General features: G+C 35.7%; 1 protein-coding gene across 2 annotated transcripts in view; it reads right to left on the reverse strand.

Annotated features, from left to right (window-relative positions):
- DMXL1 (Dmx like 1) overlaps positions 1–17,515 on the reverse strand; it is a 133,703-nt gene that overhangs the window by 20,329 nt on the left and 95,859 nt on the right. Inside the window, exons 31-36 of one of the 2 annotated variants that reach the window (XM_015558446.1) lie at positions 15,783–15,984; positions 14,698–14,815; positions 11,592–11,654; positions 4,241–4,327; positions 1,506–1,627; positions 1,023–1,164 (exon numbers count right to left, since the gene is read on the reverse strand). In XM_015558446.1, the coding sequence (XP_015413932.1) occupies positions 1,023–1,164; positions 1,506–1,627; positions 4,241–4,327; positions 11,592–11,654; positions 14,698–14,815; positions 15,783–15,984 (734 nt within the window). The remainder of the gene's footprint in view (positions 1–1,022; positions 1,165–1,505; positions 1,628–4,240; positions 4,328–11,591; positions 11,655–14,697; positions 14,816–15,782; positions 15,985–17,515) is intronic. The other variant, XM_006755261.2, reaches the window with a different exon arrangement.

A 17,515-nucleotide genomic window follows, 5' to 3' on the forward strand; every position in this document is an offset into this window, starting at 1 on the left:
GAGCAAGATAAGAATAGAGGGCTCATACCTCAACATAATAAAAGCCATATATGACAAACCCACAGCCAACATCATACTCTATGAACAAAAACTAATATCATTTCCCCTAAGAAGAGGAACAAGACAGGGATGCCCACTTTCACCACTTCTGTTCGACATAGTACTAGAATTGCTAGCTACAGCAATCAGACAAGAAGAAATCAAAGGCATCCAAATTGGAAAAGAAGAAGTAAAATTGCCATTATTCGCAGATGACATGATACTGTACACAGAAAACCCTAAAGACTCCAAAAAATTATTAGACTTAAGAAATGAATTCAGCAATGTAGCAGGATACAAAATTAATGCCAAGAAATCAATGGCATTTTTATACACCAATAGTGAACTTATAGAAAGAGAGATTAAAAAAACAAAACAATCCCATTTACCATCGCACCTAAAAAATTAAGATACCTAGGAATAAACTTAACTAAGGAGGTAAAAGACCCGTACTCAGAAAACTACAGGACAATGAAAAAAGAGATAGAGGAAGACATAAACAGAAGGAAGAACATACTGTGTTCATGGATTGGTGGAATCAACATCATTAAAATGTCCATACTACCCAAAGCAATCTATAGATTCAAGGCACTCCCCATTAAAATATCAATGGCATATTTCACAGACCTAGAAAGAACTCTTCCAAAAATTCATCTGGAATAAAACAAGACCCAGAATAGTTGCAGGATTCCTGAGAAAGAACAAAGTAGGAGGGATCTCAATACCAATTATCAAGCTGAGTTACAAAGCCACTGTTCTCAAAACTGCCTGGGACTGACACAAGAACAGACATATAGACCAATGGAATAGAATAGAGAACCCATGAAAACATATTCTTCATCACCAAAATTTACAATTTGCAGCAAATATAACTTACTAAAAAGTTAAGCATTTTTAGATCATATTGGTTAAATGATCTTGTATCTATTAAACTAGAGAAAAAAATAGGATATTCATATACAAATATTTTTAACTGTACGTACCACGGATGCTCCTCTGCCAGTCTGTGTACTACCAAGCCATGGCATGTTGATTGGAGTGCCAGGATTGCTATGTGTGTATGGGGTTGTACCTTGCACAGTTGTTAAATCATCATGAGCATGTATAACCAAGAAATCTTCTGACCTACGAAGAAATGTCAACCAGGATGAAAACAACCCATTTTTTTATTCTATTATACCTGAAAGCTCTAACAGACAACTTTGTTTCCCTTTAAAATAAATTGTTTAAACTCTTAACTCCTTAGTCATAGACAATAACTTCATATGTAATTTCAAATCCCGTCACTTATTCTCTTTTAACCCTCAATTACCTTCTTTAAAGCTCCTAACACATGGTCTTTATTCTTTAGCAGCTGCCATTTATAATCTAGGAATATTCCTTTAAAAAATCTTTTGAAAGTTATAGTTCTGTGGAATCAACATTCACATTGCAATGTTACTGAATAAAAACAAAGTATAAGGTACCCTTTGGTTTCCATTTCTATATCATCATCTACCCAAGTATAGATCTGTGTAGCCAGAATTCCAGAAACATCCAGTTCTTGAACATCATGGCTTGAAGCAATTGCTACGCAGTTTCTATTTGCCTGAAAAATAAATCATATGGTAATTTTTTCAATAATAAAGTACAACGTGTATATGGGCTACTTTTGAACATGAAACTACAAAATAACCTCAAGAAATGATAAATTTAAGATACAGAATATACTTCATTCTCACAAACGACTATTTTAAATTAATTTTGATAATTAAATTTTGAGTGTAATAATCATCAGCTTGAGCTTTGAGATATGTTTATGTTCTAAGAATTCAAGAGCATCCAAGAGAAAGCCAGCTATAAGTGGTAATGGATGTTTTCTACTTTATTTCTTCTTCTAGCACTGTCTTGCCAGTTTATTACAATGTTACAATTTCCCTAAGGTTTACATAGTTTAGAAACTGGGAGGGAGATGATGAAGAAGGTAGGAGCCCTGAAAGGTGGAGAAGGATGAGTGGGATAAGGAACACCAAAGTAAAGAAAGAGTGGTGAATTATTCAAATAAGATAATACCACTTTTACCTAAAGCCTTTCAATGTTGGGGGGGAGGGGCGGGGGGGAATGGAATTTAGAAAAGGACCATAAAGAAAAAGTGTAAGGGTAGAGAAAGGCTGGGGGAAGTATGACACAAAAAGATCATAAAGAAAAGTTGGTCAGATTAAATGATATAAAATTTTAAACATCTATGATTTAAAAATGTATACCTCCAAAGCAGAAAATGGAAAGATAAAATGAAAGAAGGATTAGTATTTCCATCATTATGTAAAATGCGAATACAAACCAATTAGGAAAAAGCTGAGACCCCAAAGATAAATGGAAAAAGGATATAACTAGATGGCTGGGAGACCATTCTTCTTGAGTCTCTTCTGCGTATCTTGTGAGTGAGTCACTGCCCTTTGTTCTATCGTATTATCTCTAGGATGTCTATATAGCTATAATCTCTCCTGCCAGGTCAAAGGGCAGGTATACTTACTAATATTAGAAAAGATTTGGGATTCCTTAAACTCATTGTTCCTCTCCTGTAATGCAAGCCACTTTGTGTGCAGGTATCATCTGGCCCTCACTCTATTGCTTTGGAATTACAGCTCAGGAACCAAGATAAAAATAGTGGTACTCTGGCTACTGCTTTTGCTACTAGAAATAAACTGTCCTTTGTCTCTGGTCCAGGAGTCATGTCTTCTAACAGAATCCATTAAACTGTGAAAATTAACTTTTAGCTTAAATGTAGGAGAATATCTCATCTTTCAGTTTCTGACACAGATAATTCACAACTAAACAAATGGGGAAAGTTCAATCTCATCAGCATTTTAATTTTATTTTTTATTAATTTTTAGAGAGAGAGATATTGATGTGTGAGAGAAATATCAATCACTTGCCTCTGTACATGCCCGACTGGGGACTGAACCCGCAACCTGAGTATGTGCCCTGATCAGGAATCCAACCTGCCACTTTTTGTTGTACGGGATGAAACTCCAACCAACTGAGCCATACCAGCCAGGGCTCACTGCATTTTTAAATAATGCAATGTAAAGCAAAAGGTATTATTTCTCAGTTACTAATTTAACAAACCTGGAGAAATAAATGTTAAACAGGTACACTCTTATCCAGTAAATGGCAAACTTTGTATACATGGATGATTGTTCATTACTAGTTGCTTATATAAATCCCTTCCCCAAAAAGCACAAATGCTAATTGGTTTTATAGCACAGAACATTTAAAGTCATATTTTCTTCAGGGTAAGGAAGGTACTAGTACTTATTCGGTATAGACAATAATCATGAGAACTGCCTGGTTAAGGACTGCTTCCAAACCTGCCTGTCTTGACAGAACTAGTCATTATTCAGGGGAAGATATCTATGAGGGAAATGAGACAAAGGGGACAGGAAGAGATGAGGACAGAATGACAAAAGAACTATCCAGGAGAAATCAAAGAAGAGAGAGAAATAGCAAAGGAAGATGGAGAACTTTTTGGCGAAATGATTACTGAATGGATGCCATAGGATATACATTTGAATAATATTTAAAATTTGTTTTTCAATTAGAAACACATGAAAAAAATATATATCCTTTAAGTTAATGAAAATAAAAGTAAACAAAAGTATCTAGAAGTCACCATAAACTCTGCAGTAAAGCAATTAGGGAAGACAGAAGGGGAAAATGATTAAGACAAATTTCAACTTTGAACCACTGTACATAAAAGAAGATGTTGAGTAGAAGGCAGAGGAATACAAAGAAAACACTCCAGTTGGGCAGCTATTACAGCTGTAAGTCAAAGAGGGAGAATTTCTATGAGTTACATAAGCTTAAATTTGGTAAAATATTAAGACCCACGTTCAACATATTCATATAAGGACCTTTGATTTGGATTAACCCTTATTATGTGTGTATAAGTTCTAAAGGTTATCACATATATAAATACCTGATACTTCCCTCTGAATAGTAATAAAACATTATTTTATCTGCTATATATTCATAATCAAAAAATTAAATTATCAAAAAATATAATCATTTTATAATATGAAAAATTTATTGAGAATGCAATTTGAGGAGTGGGAAGTAACTTTGGAGAAAATAAATACTGATACTGAATAAATGATCAGAACAGGAAACATTCTCCAACTATGAGTAGTTAGTACCTGAAGAAAAATATCTGTGTACTTACTTTATTAACAGCAAAGGCAGTAATGATATCGGATTCCTTATGAATAATTCTTGCTTTACCTCCAGGATATCCCAAATCTGCTTCTATCTAAATGGAGAAAAAGAAAATATAAAAATACAGTGATTTTAGTAATAGAAAGAATATATACCAATATGTCATTTAATATTTGCATAAATTATTTTCAGAAACTTTTTAGGTATTTCAAGTACACATTTAATATTTGCATAAATTATTTTCAGAAACTTTTTAGGTATTTCAAATACAAAGGTACTATTTTCCATGCTCATTATCTCTAAAACAAAATTTATCTGACAAGGGGAATTTAAATTATTTCAAATTTGCTTTTTCACATATAATAAGATAGTTGATATAACATACAACTTCGTTAATTGCTTATATTCCCAAGCTATAATGAATTAACTTTAAAGGATCAAGACATTTTAATTATTAAAGTAGATTTATTTACCACATTTCGTAGTATTATAATCCTTTGATAATATTTTAAATATTAAAAAGTCAGATGGTAAATAGTTTTGATTTTGTGGACCACAGAGTGTCACTGCTGCATATTCTTTTTTTTTTTCAATATTCTTATTGATTTTTTATTTTTATTTTTTTAGTGAGAGAGGAAGGCAAAGGGAGAGAGTGAGAGTGAAACACTGATTGGTTACCCCTTGCACAACCCCTACAGGGGATCAAGCAGGAAATCCGAAATCTGGGCACGTGCCCTGACTTGGGAATGGAACCAGCAACCCTTCAGTGCATGGGACAACTCTCCAATCAGCTGAGCCAACCTGATCAGGGCATGCATATTCTTTTTTAAACAATCTTTATAACAATATAAAGGCCATTCTTAGAAGATCCTGTTGGATATGGCCTGCTGAATATAGTTTACTGACTGCTGGTCTAAAATAACATTTAATTTATAGAAGAAAAACCTGAAACCCTAAAAGGCACAGTAATTTGCCCAAGTCAATAACCATTTCAGTAGCTGAGTAAACCGTAATTCAATGTACTTTAGATGAGAGACACATATTTGACCTTATGCTTACCTCAGGAGTATGTACAACACCTTTGAACCTGGAAGAGAGTACTGTATAAAATCAACATTTACAGTCCTGTGGAGTTGGGTGGATGCAGCTGGGGGTAATTTGTAGTGGGTTGGGATTCTGGTCCCACTTCATCTGCGGGGGCCAGAGCCGATCCCAGACCAACCTCGGCCATATAAAGTTTGTCTTCAATGGCTGTGGGGGTGCAGTGGCCTAACTTCTGGCCTGACTTCTAAGTGCAGGCCTGTATCTCCCAGGAGGCCCCAGAGACAATGCACCCGGTGGACAGCTTCAGACCACATCAAAACATCACCCAACCATCTCCACAGCGACACACTCAACGTGCAGACTACATGGGTACCACAGCCTTGCTGAAATAAGTCCTGCTCTGTGTGGAGAGCCCCTGCACAGTTGATCATCCACAGTGGTCAGTGATGGCAGCTAGTCCTTGCAGCAGATTGGTCTAAGGGGTAAATCCCTCCCATTGAAATGCTAACCGCAATCAAGGCTCAATTACAACAGAAGGGTCTACACAGCCCATAGAAGGAGGGGTTGCACAACTGGAGTGCACAGCTTGGGTGATCAGGGAGGCTGTGCCACTGGATCCTACAGGACACGTACTACAATAGGCCACTCTACCAAGCCCGGGAGACATAGCAGCTCTACCTAATACAAAGAAACAAACACAAGGAGGCTGCCAAAATGAGAAGACAAAAACACGTCCGAAATGAAAGAACAGAACAAAACTCCAGGAAAAGAACTAGTAACCGAAATAGAGATAAGCAATCTGTCAGATGCAGAGTTCAAAACACTATTTATAAGGAGGCTCAAGGAACTTTAGTAAGGACCTCAACAGTATTCTTTTAAATGGCTACTGAGGTGACCATATAATTCCAAAGTTGAAAGAGAATTATAAATAACCAAACCAAAATAGCCCTACACAAACAATTCATATCACTGACTGTAAATATGTGAAATATATTCTAATCTAAAATGCAATTTGATTACAAACATAAAAAAATTTCAGTGTTTGCTAAACATTTTGGTTTCTTTAAAGGCAAACTTCTTTTCTAAGAAACACTTAGGTTTGCTATAAGAAGCCCAGCAACCAATAAGAATGTCAAAAATAAGATTTTTTTGTTTGTTTTATGATAAAATGCCAACATAGCCACCTCTCTGCCTGATATCTAAAACACACTTAAGTATCCACTACTGGGTTTTGAAGAAATTAAAAGTAGAGAAAATTCTATTTCCATTAAATAGAGGGATATACCATTTGCTAATAATGGTTGGGTAGTTGGGGTGGACATAACAGTTTCACCTGAAGAGCTTCTTCAAATTTTACACATATGGGGATGAAGGATCTTGCAGGCATGAAATTCAAAAAAGCTTCTTCAATGTAGGAATACATTACTGTCTTCTTATTATTTAGATTTACTAAAACACTGTTTCTTAATAGTCTGGACCCAAGATGACCTGAATGAGTGTCAACTGGTGGGGGGTGAGGGGCAGTGTAAGAATGATGTTTAGCATCTCAGGAGCTTATGCATATTTAATTTTGAGAACACTTATAAATGTCAGGAGATGAGACTGGAGAAGTAGGCAGGGTTCAGTTTGGACAGGGCCTCAGAATCCATAATAAGATTCAGATTTTCTTTTAAGACTAGAAAGCCATAGTTCTGGGTATTGTGAGACAAAACATAAAGTTGTGTGAACAGCTCCCAGGAAACCACTTATGAGCCTGCTACAGTAACTAAATAAGAAGTAATGGTGGACCAATGGACACAGACAGTAGGGGGGTGAGGGCATGTGCTGTGGGCTGGGAGTGGCCAGGGAGAGGTCAATGGGGGAAAAAGGAGACTTATGTAATACTTTAAACAATAAAGAATTTAAATTAAAAAAAAAAAGAGGTAATGGTGGATCTGATTAGGGTAATAGGAATGGTGATAAGTGGTTGGAAATGAGATAAATGTTAATGTATTGAGATTGCAGTATGAGTGAAAATGATGAAGCAAGGATGACTCCTTGTTTTCAGACTGGATAACAGGATGAGTGAAGGTACCATTTACTGAGACAAAAGTGAAGGAAAGAGTAGGTTTGGATTGGGATTAGGGGCAGACATGAAATTCTGTTTTGACATTCAGGGAGAGGTAGCTATTAGATTATGCATGCTAGTCTAAAGTTTAGGAAATAAATGGGGCAACTGAGATTTAAGACATCAAAACTATGGATGATATTTAAGCCATTAGATAACCCAAAGAGAAAGTAAAGATAGGGGACAGAGAAGGTTAAAAAAATAAGTTCTGGGTGCCCAACACTTCAAGGATGGGAGGAAAAATAGGACAATTCAGGTGTGGGAAGTAGCAGAGGAATAAGAAGTGACTTTACCATATATTCTACTGTATATTGAAAGGTTAATAAAATATTAATAACTTTATACCAATATATTTTACAACTGATGTGACAAAGTTCTTAAAAGACATATACTACCAAAGTACACTAAAAAAATAAATAATCTGAACTGCCCTATATGTTAAAGAAATTGAATTTGAAGCTAAAAAACTCCAGGCCCAGATGATTTCTCTGGTGAATTCTAACAAACATATAAGAAACAAATAACACTAACTCTACACAAATTCTTCCAAAAAATTAAAGAGGAGAGACTTCCCAACTCTATAAAGATAGCATTAGTTTAAAACAAGCCAACAAAACAAAACCAAAGACCCCCCTCCCGCCGCAAAAAAAAACCCAAAAACACATTTTAAGAAAACTACAAAGCAATATCCCTCATGAACATAGATGCAAAAATTCTGAACAAAATTTTTAACAAATCAAACAATATGTAAAAAAGAACACCTAATGACCATAAAAGGGGCTTACGCTAGGAATGCAAGGTTGGTTTAAAATCAAATAAATCCATCAATCTATTTAGCCATATTAACAGACTAAAAAAAGAAAATAATTTTATTATCTCAACACAATTATACACCACATAACAATGTTTGGTAAAGGACAGACGGCATATACAACTGTGATCTGATATGATTATAATGGAGCTGAAAAATTCTTATCACCTATGACTTTGTAGCCCTTGTAACTCTGCCAATACATAACAATTGTCTACAATCTTCAGTATAGTAATGTGCTACACAGGTTGGTTGTCTAGAAACTATAGGGGAATAGAACTTGCCACCCCAAAATATGTCTCTCTGGCATAAAAATTATTTTAGGCTGATTAATTAACAGCAGACATCGGAGAAGCTCTGAAAACAAGTAGAAATTATCCTTTATAAAAGACATTTATATTTTTAAGGGAAATCTGCATTAGCAAGGCTTTCTCCCTAGCTGTTCCAGAAAGAGGATGATGACATTGTCTCTAGAAATTCTTATCAATGCAGAAGACAAAAGCTTAAATCTGGCCCTGACCGGTTTGGCTCACTGGATAGAGCATCAGCCTGCGGACTGAAGGGTCCCAGGTTTGATTCCGGTCAAGGGCATGTACCTTGGTTGCGGGCATATTCCCAGTTAGGGAGTGTGCAGCAGGCAGCTGATCGATGTTTCTCTCTCATCGATGTTTCTGACTCTCTATCCCTCTCCCTTCCTCTCTGTAAAAAATCAATAAAATATATATATTTTTAAAAAACTTGAATCTGTATAACATCCTCATCCTTATTTTACTGTGTTTTTCCTAGTAATCTCCCATAACTGACTCACCCCATCTTTAAAATGGTCAAACAAAAAGTTATACAAGTGGCAATGAAGCACATGATTAGATTCTCAATGCAAATCTATATACATAAAAGCCTAAGCGACTGTTCGCATGATGTGCACTGACGACCAGGGGGCAGGAGTTGCCCCCTGGTGGTCAGTGTGCTCCCACAGTGGGAGCGCCACTCAGCTGAACAGGTGCCAGACACCAGGCTCACAACTGGCGAGCACAGCTGCAGTGGCACGAGCCTCTCCTGCAGACACTCCCCTTGCAGGCCTCTCTCCCATTGGGACCAGGATCGGGACTAGCATAGGGACTGATGGAGTGAGCCCATGGGAGCCTACTGAGCAGCGGTGGCAGCAGGTGCAGCAGGGCTGGGATGAGCAGGAGCAGCACAGCACCTGGCCCGGGCTCAGGCTCCTCCCTGGGCTGCCTGCCACTTCACGCACCACTACATCCCTTGGGGGATGTTGGACTGCCAGGTTTGGCCTGATCTCCACAGGCCATGCCAAGGGACCCCACCAGTGCACAAATCCATGCACCAGGCCTCTAGTTAAAACTATAATGAACTACCACTACACACCTACTACAAAGGCTAAAATAAAGGCTGACAATACTAAGTGTTGATAAGGATGTAAAGCAACTGGGATTTCATGCACTGCTGCTGGAAACATAAAATGTTTCTACCACCTTGGAAAATACTTTAGCAGTTTTCTCAAAAAGTTAACCACACACCTACAATATAGTCTAGCCATTCCACTCCTAGGCATTTACACAAGAGAAATGAAAGAATATGTCCAACCAAAGAGACTTGTGTTTGAATATTCTAAGCAGTCTTATTTGAAATAGCTCCAAAATGGAAAAGGCTTAAGTGTTCATCAACAAGTCATTGGATAAACAAATTTTAGTATAGACATACAATGAATGCACCAGCAATAAAAAGAAATACTGAAATACACAATATGAAGAAATCTCAAAATAAATATGCTGAGAAAGCACATAGAAAAAAAAGACATTGTATAATCTCATTTACAAAAATTCCAGAAAATGCAAACTGATCTATAATATCAGGAAGAAAATTAGTAGTTACCTGGGGAGGAAAAGGGGAGAGAGGGGAGGGAAAAATAAGGGAGGGGTCAGTTTTGGGGGTAATGGATATATTTATTATCTTGATTATGCTGATGGCTTCACCCATGTAAACATATGTAAAATTTCATCACATTCTAATAAATATGTGCACTTATGGTAAGTCAGGTATAGCTAATAAAGCTGTTAAAACTGTCCCATGTGGCTTGAAAAACTGGCCAAAAATATTACGATGTTAAACAAACACAATGACTAACTTCTGATGTAGTGTAACGACTATAGTAATATAACATTCTGATTAACATTTTATAAACAGTGTCAAAAAAAATCTTTGGATAAGGATTCATGCCCTAGCCTGTTTGGCTCAGTAGACAGAATGTCAGCCTGCGGAGAGAAGGGTCCCGGGTTCGATTCCGGTTAAGGGTACATACCGCAATTGCAGGCTCCTCCCCAGCCCAGGCCCTGGTAGAGACATGTGTAGAAGGCAACCATTCGATGTGTTTCTCTCTCATCGGTATTTCTGTCTTTCCCTCTCCCTTCCACTCTTTCTAAAAATCAATCGAAAAATATCCTCGGGTGAGGATTAAAAAAAAAAAAGATTCATGAAAATGTATAGACTGTAGTAATTAATGATTACTACAAGGCAAGGAATATTGTTAACTGATTAAAAGTTTGAAAATATTCTCTCAAAACTCCAAAAGGCCATTAGAAATTCCCAAAGTTCAGTGTGTACTGCATATATTTATTTTGCCAAGGTTTTAGTTACAATATACACTTCATATCAAATCAGTCTTTCTTATTAACTGTACAGAATTATTTCTATTTTACAAAAAGATTCCTTTGAGAAAGACTTCACAGCCTTAAAAAAATATTTTGAAAACTGTTTTCCCTAAAAATTACTCTGATGACATGGTCTTAAAATAAAAATGTGAAACACATGAATCATATATCAACCTAATATGTCCTATTTGAATGTGTGACCACAGAACATTGGGTAGTTATTTTATGGTTGTACAAATTCTCATCATTTATGCCGTGTTCTCAAGTATTATTGAGTTCTTATTGTACATAAGATAATATGCTGTATCCTATTCTTACCAGTAAAATAAATGATATATAATAGTATTTGATATATTTTAAGAAATTAATATAAGAGGAAAGAATTTTAACTTAAAAAGTGATACTTGCAAAAACAGAACAATACTACTATACTACTATAATGGCTATTTTAATTACAATTTATTAAAAACTTTAATTGTATTTACTATGAAAAAATCTGTAGCCAAAACAGGATACATTCAACTCCCTTTAAAATTGCATTCTCTTATTAATAAAACAGAACCAATGTTATGATTGCGATATTTAAGCTGTTAAAATAAAAGAATAAATTGAGGGAACAGTAATTTAACTGCTTGGAAACAAAGTCCAGTCCAAAGTTAAATGGAAACACTTTGTTTTTCTTGCTAAAGAATGCAATTTCTAATTTCAGTTGAATGATGCTTTGTACCTTATTGATGTTTGGCTCCTCCATCATAGAATTTTTGATGGTTTCACAGTTGTCCTCTAATGACTTCATCAAGAAAGAATAATCACACGACAAAGAGTAAGATACGATGTAACATGCAAAATACTAGGGATATTTTTTAAATTATATTTTTTGCCAAACTTAGTAACATTGGACTAAGTTATTATTTTTAAAATTTCATATATCTTAAAAGAAGCATGTGTGTGGTGCAGAGTTAGGTGTTAGAGAAAACTTAATCCCTCAAAATTCATTAACAACCCCTATAAATTTTATTCAACCTCCTGAGAAATTTTTACTACTTAACTTTGAAATGTTAATATTAAAGCAAGATTATAGCCCAAGTACTTTATAAATTTCAGAGCTAATGGGGCAAGAGTACTATCAACTGAAAATTAAAGTCAAACTGTTCTCTTATAAAGTATTATTTCTTGTCCCCTCACTCTTCATGAAAACATCATGATTAAAAAAATTTTATTTCTAGGTCTCTAATTCTCGCTTTGTCTTGATTGAGGCAGAAATACTCAACTAACTGCTTGGAGGAATACATGATTCTTTTTCTGTGAAATAATAAAAGTATACTTATTTTTTTATTAATTTAGTATATGTGTATCCAACAACATATTAATACTATCATAATAAGGTTGTTATTTAAAGGTGTAGAGTCTCTTTTTCTCTCTTTTTAAATTGAATTTATTGGGGTGACACTGGTTAATAAAATCATATAGGTTTTAGGCACACATACTTCTTAAAAGGGGATATTAACACTAGTTAAAGAAAGAGCTGGTTCAAGACCTTTAGTTTTTCTCAGAAAATGAATGAAAACAGAAAAAGGAATCAGGGTGCCAAGAATTTTTTTTTATTTGGTCAGGAATGATTCAGATATATTCTATTTGTAGTCATCTGCACTTAAGTTCCAAATAAATACAAATAGGGAAGACCTTCTAGTTTAAAAATGCATGTAGCACTAAAAACTACATTATATAGGAAAAGAAAGCTCTGAGGATACAACAGAATTTTAACATCAAGTAAAGAACATTTCATTTTCAAAGACATAAATAAATACAGAACAGTAGCACTTCCAAAATATTCTCCATTATCTGCCACCTAATAACAACCATTAATCATGAAGTTTTTAAATAAGTTAAATGTACTAGTTAAAACACAGCAAAGTGAAAGGTTTTATACTCATTTTGCAGATTAAAAAAACCCCACACATTAAAATACATAGAAAACATTTAGCTTACTGATAGAGTTTTTATTCCAGCATTCATATTACTGCTTTTGATTAAAATGATTATAATACAAAAATAACTTTACTTATTTATCTGCTATCTTTCCTTACTCACTCTGGTTTCCTTATGTTACTCTATTCCCTTAATGATTCTATCCCTTGATTCTACTGGACAATCTAGTGGTACAGTCTTTTGTTTTGAGAACTGTTTCATCTCACAAATACACTAAATATATCAGAGGTAGAATTTTTTTTTTACAGTTATAGTAATCAAACGTGACAATGTTTTTTAAAAAATGATTTTGTACTTGAAGTTATTATGCCAAATTTGCATATTCATGTAAAAAGGTACATCAGAGAAACCAAAGAAGTAACAAGCACAGTAAACATGCTTTTTATTCAGAGCAATCAACAGTGCTTTATACACTATTATCAGAATACTTTAAGTTGTAATAAATTATTTTAGGCAAACATATATTTAAAGTAAGAAACATTACCTCATATGTAAACATATGCTAATTAGTCTGACACTCTTATCTAGTAAATTCACTTTTAATTTTATTCATCAAAAAACTTGCTTAAACTGTTTTACTAGTTCATATGCTAAATATTTAAGATATAGCTTACTTAAGGTTATATAGAAATACTTTGATTTGTATTGTGTCTATTGGATTTATTATTTGCTCAGATTTTAATATTATACTAAGGTACATATGTCAAAGTGTATATGTCAAACTAGTGAGTTACTAGTCCATGAGAAGATAAGGAATTAACTAAATCCACTGTTTAGTTTACCCTATATTTTTTTAGTAGCAAAATTGTCTCAATGAAGGAAACAAAATGTTAATTTACATTCAGGTACAAGTTTCCCATAACAACAAATTGAAAGTTTTCAGTAGCACTGAACTGAGAAGAATAATCATTATAATGGTAACATTGAGGTATAATCAACCTGTTACTATATTATTAAAATCAGTTTGCAAAATTTCATTAAGAAGCATAATCAACAGAGTAAAAAAAAATTTGAACGTACATATTCGAAATGCTTTCAGTATATAAACCTAGTTTCAATTAAACTTCTAAGATAAACTTCTTTTAAATGTCACATGAAAATCATGGGAACTTTCTACTTTGTCTCTTAAATGGTGATCATGAGAGTTCAAAACAGGAAACAAAGATACAGAATCTTAACCAATATCTTTTGGGGAGAAAAGTCCCAAATACATCTGAATTAGTTACTTTAAATAAAACAGATTTAAGAAAATACTGACCTTTTCTCTTTCCTATTCAATTACTTTTCTATGCATTAACTGCATAGGATATCTTTATGATATAAAAATTAGTTTTATTTTTTAATATATTCTTATTGATTTCAGAGAGGAGGGGTAAGGGAGATAGAAACATCAATGATGAAAGAGAACCATTGATCTGCTGCCTCCTGCATGTCTCCTACTGGGGACTGAGCCCACAACCCGGGCATGTGCCCTTGACCAGAATCAAACCTGGGACCTTTCAGTCTACAGGCCAACGCTTTATCTACTGAGCCAAACTGGCTATGACAAAGTTATTTTTATTTTTTATTTATTGATTTGAGATAGAAGAGGAAGGAGAGAAAGAGAGAAACATCAACTTGTTGTTCCACTTATTTATGCATTTATTGGTTGATTCTTGTATGTGCCCTGACTAGGGATGGAACCCATAACTTTGGTGCGTTGGGATGCTGCTCCAACCAACTGAGCTAACCAGCCAAGGATAAAATGAGTTAAACAGTCTATAAAAGGCAACTTATTCTTTATGGTTACATAATACAAAAGACTTCAATAATAAAACAGTAAGCAGGTTTTAACTTATACGAACCTCATTTAGGCACCTTTTCTTTGTAAATATATTTCTGATAAAGGTTTCCTGAATTTCTTCTTGCTTCACCAAGTACTGCCAAAGTCTTTTCACAGATAGTGCCAGGTGGTGTTTGGATCTGCAGAGGGACAATATATTTAATTATACACTTAAAATTCTGATTAACTTGACTATATCTGCTGAGTGTTATATAAATATTTATAATAATATTTAACTAGAATTAGACCAAATCATCTTGGGTTGCAATCAGTACTAGTAGACTTTTTTTAAAGGACTGGATGGTAAATATTTTAGGCTTTGTAGGCCAGATGGTCTCTCATACTATTACTCAGCTCTGCCAATGAAGTGGGAAAGGAGCAGAGATGATATTAAAATGAAAGGGTGTGGCTGTGATTCAATAAAACTTTATTTACAATATAGGAGGAAGGATTTTGGCCCATAGGCTGCAGTTTGCTGACCCCTCACCTAAAAACATAATAGTAATGCTTCCTAGAAGAGATCTACAAGCAGAGCTACTGTGTTGTCTGTAAACACATACCAGTCCATGAGTCTGTTACTGATGTGCAATGAGGTAAGAGCTTATGAAAAAAAAAGTAAATGAACTATCATTAAGTCACTATAGTAAGACTTTGATGAAGCAAGCACTGCACTGATTTACCTTTTACACCTCACAAACAGCAAACCAGTTTTCTGGCTATTTTGAATAGCACTGCTCGAGAGTGGGTGCCAGTAAACTACAAGCCTGCCTTCCATTTTCAAAAATAAGGTTTATTATGTAACAGCCATGCCCATTCATTTACTACTTACAGTTCATAGTTGCTTTCACTATACAATGGCAAGGCTTAATAGTTGCCACAAGAATTGTAAGGTCCCCAAAGTCTAAAATGTTTACTTATTTGGAACTTTGCAGGAAATGTTTGCTAACCTCTGGACTATAATATGCATCACACAGAGTCACAGAGATGAGCCTGGAAGAGCATATTATACATAAAAGAACTTAAATATTTTTTCTTCAAATACTACCTAAAACCACTCTTGGCTAAGTAAAACTCATACTTAAAAACAATATCCATAGGAAAACCTACTTGAAAGGAGTGTTTGTAGGTTCCAGCAAAGCTTTGTGGCGGAGAATTGCAGGACCTGCAGACAAACTCTCTTCAGAAGTATAACTTGCGATATAGTTTTGAGGGGGCCCACCATGGACTTCAAGTCGTCGGAGAAGAACTTGCTCCCAACACTGAAGAGTTTTTAGAACTGCATGACAAAGTGGTGAACTAACAGGAAGCTCTAAAATGAGAAAATAAAATTGACCCGCATTTATCTTCTGTAGTAAAATGCTATACTCAACTGTAAGAATGACTGAGATATTAACACACATTTTGTCAGAGGTGATGTGAAGGAGGAGGGCATAGAATTCTAGAGTATAAAAAAAAGGATAGCACCCGGCTGGTGTGGCTAAGTGGTTGAGCATCAACCTCTGAACCTGAAGGTCAGGGTTCGATTCCTGGTCAGGGCACATGCCCGGTTACAGGCTTGATCCCTATTAGGGAGCATGCAGGAGGCAACTGATCAGTGATTTTCATCATTGATGTTTCTATCTCCCTCTCCTTCTCCCTTCCTCTCTGAAAGCAATAAGAAAATGTATTTTAAAAAAGGATATCATAAATTTGTGTAACATTTCAACATAATTAGGTGGCCAAGGACATCAACAAAAAATGGGCAATCTAAGTCAAAATTATATCGTAGCTTTACAACTAGTAATTTGAATAATATTTATGCCATGATTTAAATAACAGCTATGTCAATAACTGCTTTTGACTTTAATTTCACATAAAAAAAAATTTACCGGAATATTATAAAACTATGTCTGGGAAGAAAATTAACTGCTTTAACCTTTGTATCAGCCCAATTTCTGTATAGCATATAACTACAATTTGCTTAGAAAATTAAATAATTCACACAAAAAAGTGATATAATACGATGAAATGCAGCACTTTCCAATTCTCCACTTGTATACTCTTGAATCCTAATCCAACTTTCAACTTTAAGCTCTTTACCTACAAAAATCTAAACATGTTAATACTGTGAATTCTTAATCTTTCAATTTTAGAAATGATCTTCTGATATACTACTATAGAATATGAGAATAAACTCTCCATCATTGCAATATTATCACATGATTTTTTATGAAATTGGAATTTTAGTTTTCACCTTTATATATATACTAGAGGCCCGGTGCACAAAAATTTGTGCACTGGCAGGGGAGGGGGTGTCCCTCAGCCCCACTTGTGCCCTCTCACAGTCTGGGACCCCTCGGGAGATAACATACTGACTTAGGCCTGCTCCCGGGTGGCAGAGGGCAGGCCCAATCCCTAGGTGCAGCCCCTGGTTGGGCTCAGAGCAGGGTCGATTGGGGAGTTGGGGCACCGCCCCCTGTCACGCACACAGCAGGGCGGATCGGGAGGTTGCGATGCCACCCCCAGGCACGCTCAGGGTAGGGCAATTGGGGGGTTGGGGCACCTACCCCTCTCACAAACAGAGCAGGGTGGATAGGGAGGTTGTGGCCCCACCCCTTGTCACACACAGAGTCACAGGGTAATCAGGGTGTTTGGGTGCTGCCCTGTCACGCTGCTCAGGGGCCAATTGGCCTCGCAGCTCCGCTGTTCCTGGTGCTAGGAGACCTTGTGGCTCCACTTGACACCTGGCAGTGAGGCCTCGCTGCTCGGCTGATCCCGGTGCTGGGAGGCCTCGCTGCTCCGCTGATCCTGGTGCCAGGAGGCCTCGCGGCTCTGCTGATCCCAGGCCAGGCGGCCTCACG

This window comes from Myotis davidii, unplaced genomic scaffold (assembly GCF_000327345.1).
Source record: "Myotis davidii unplaced genomic scaffold, ASM32734v1 scaffold130, whole genome shotgun sequence".
NCBI classification, from domain to species: Eukaryota; Metazoa; Chordata; class Mammalia; order Chiroptera; family Vespertilionidae; genus Myotis; species Myotis davidii.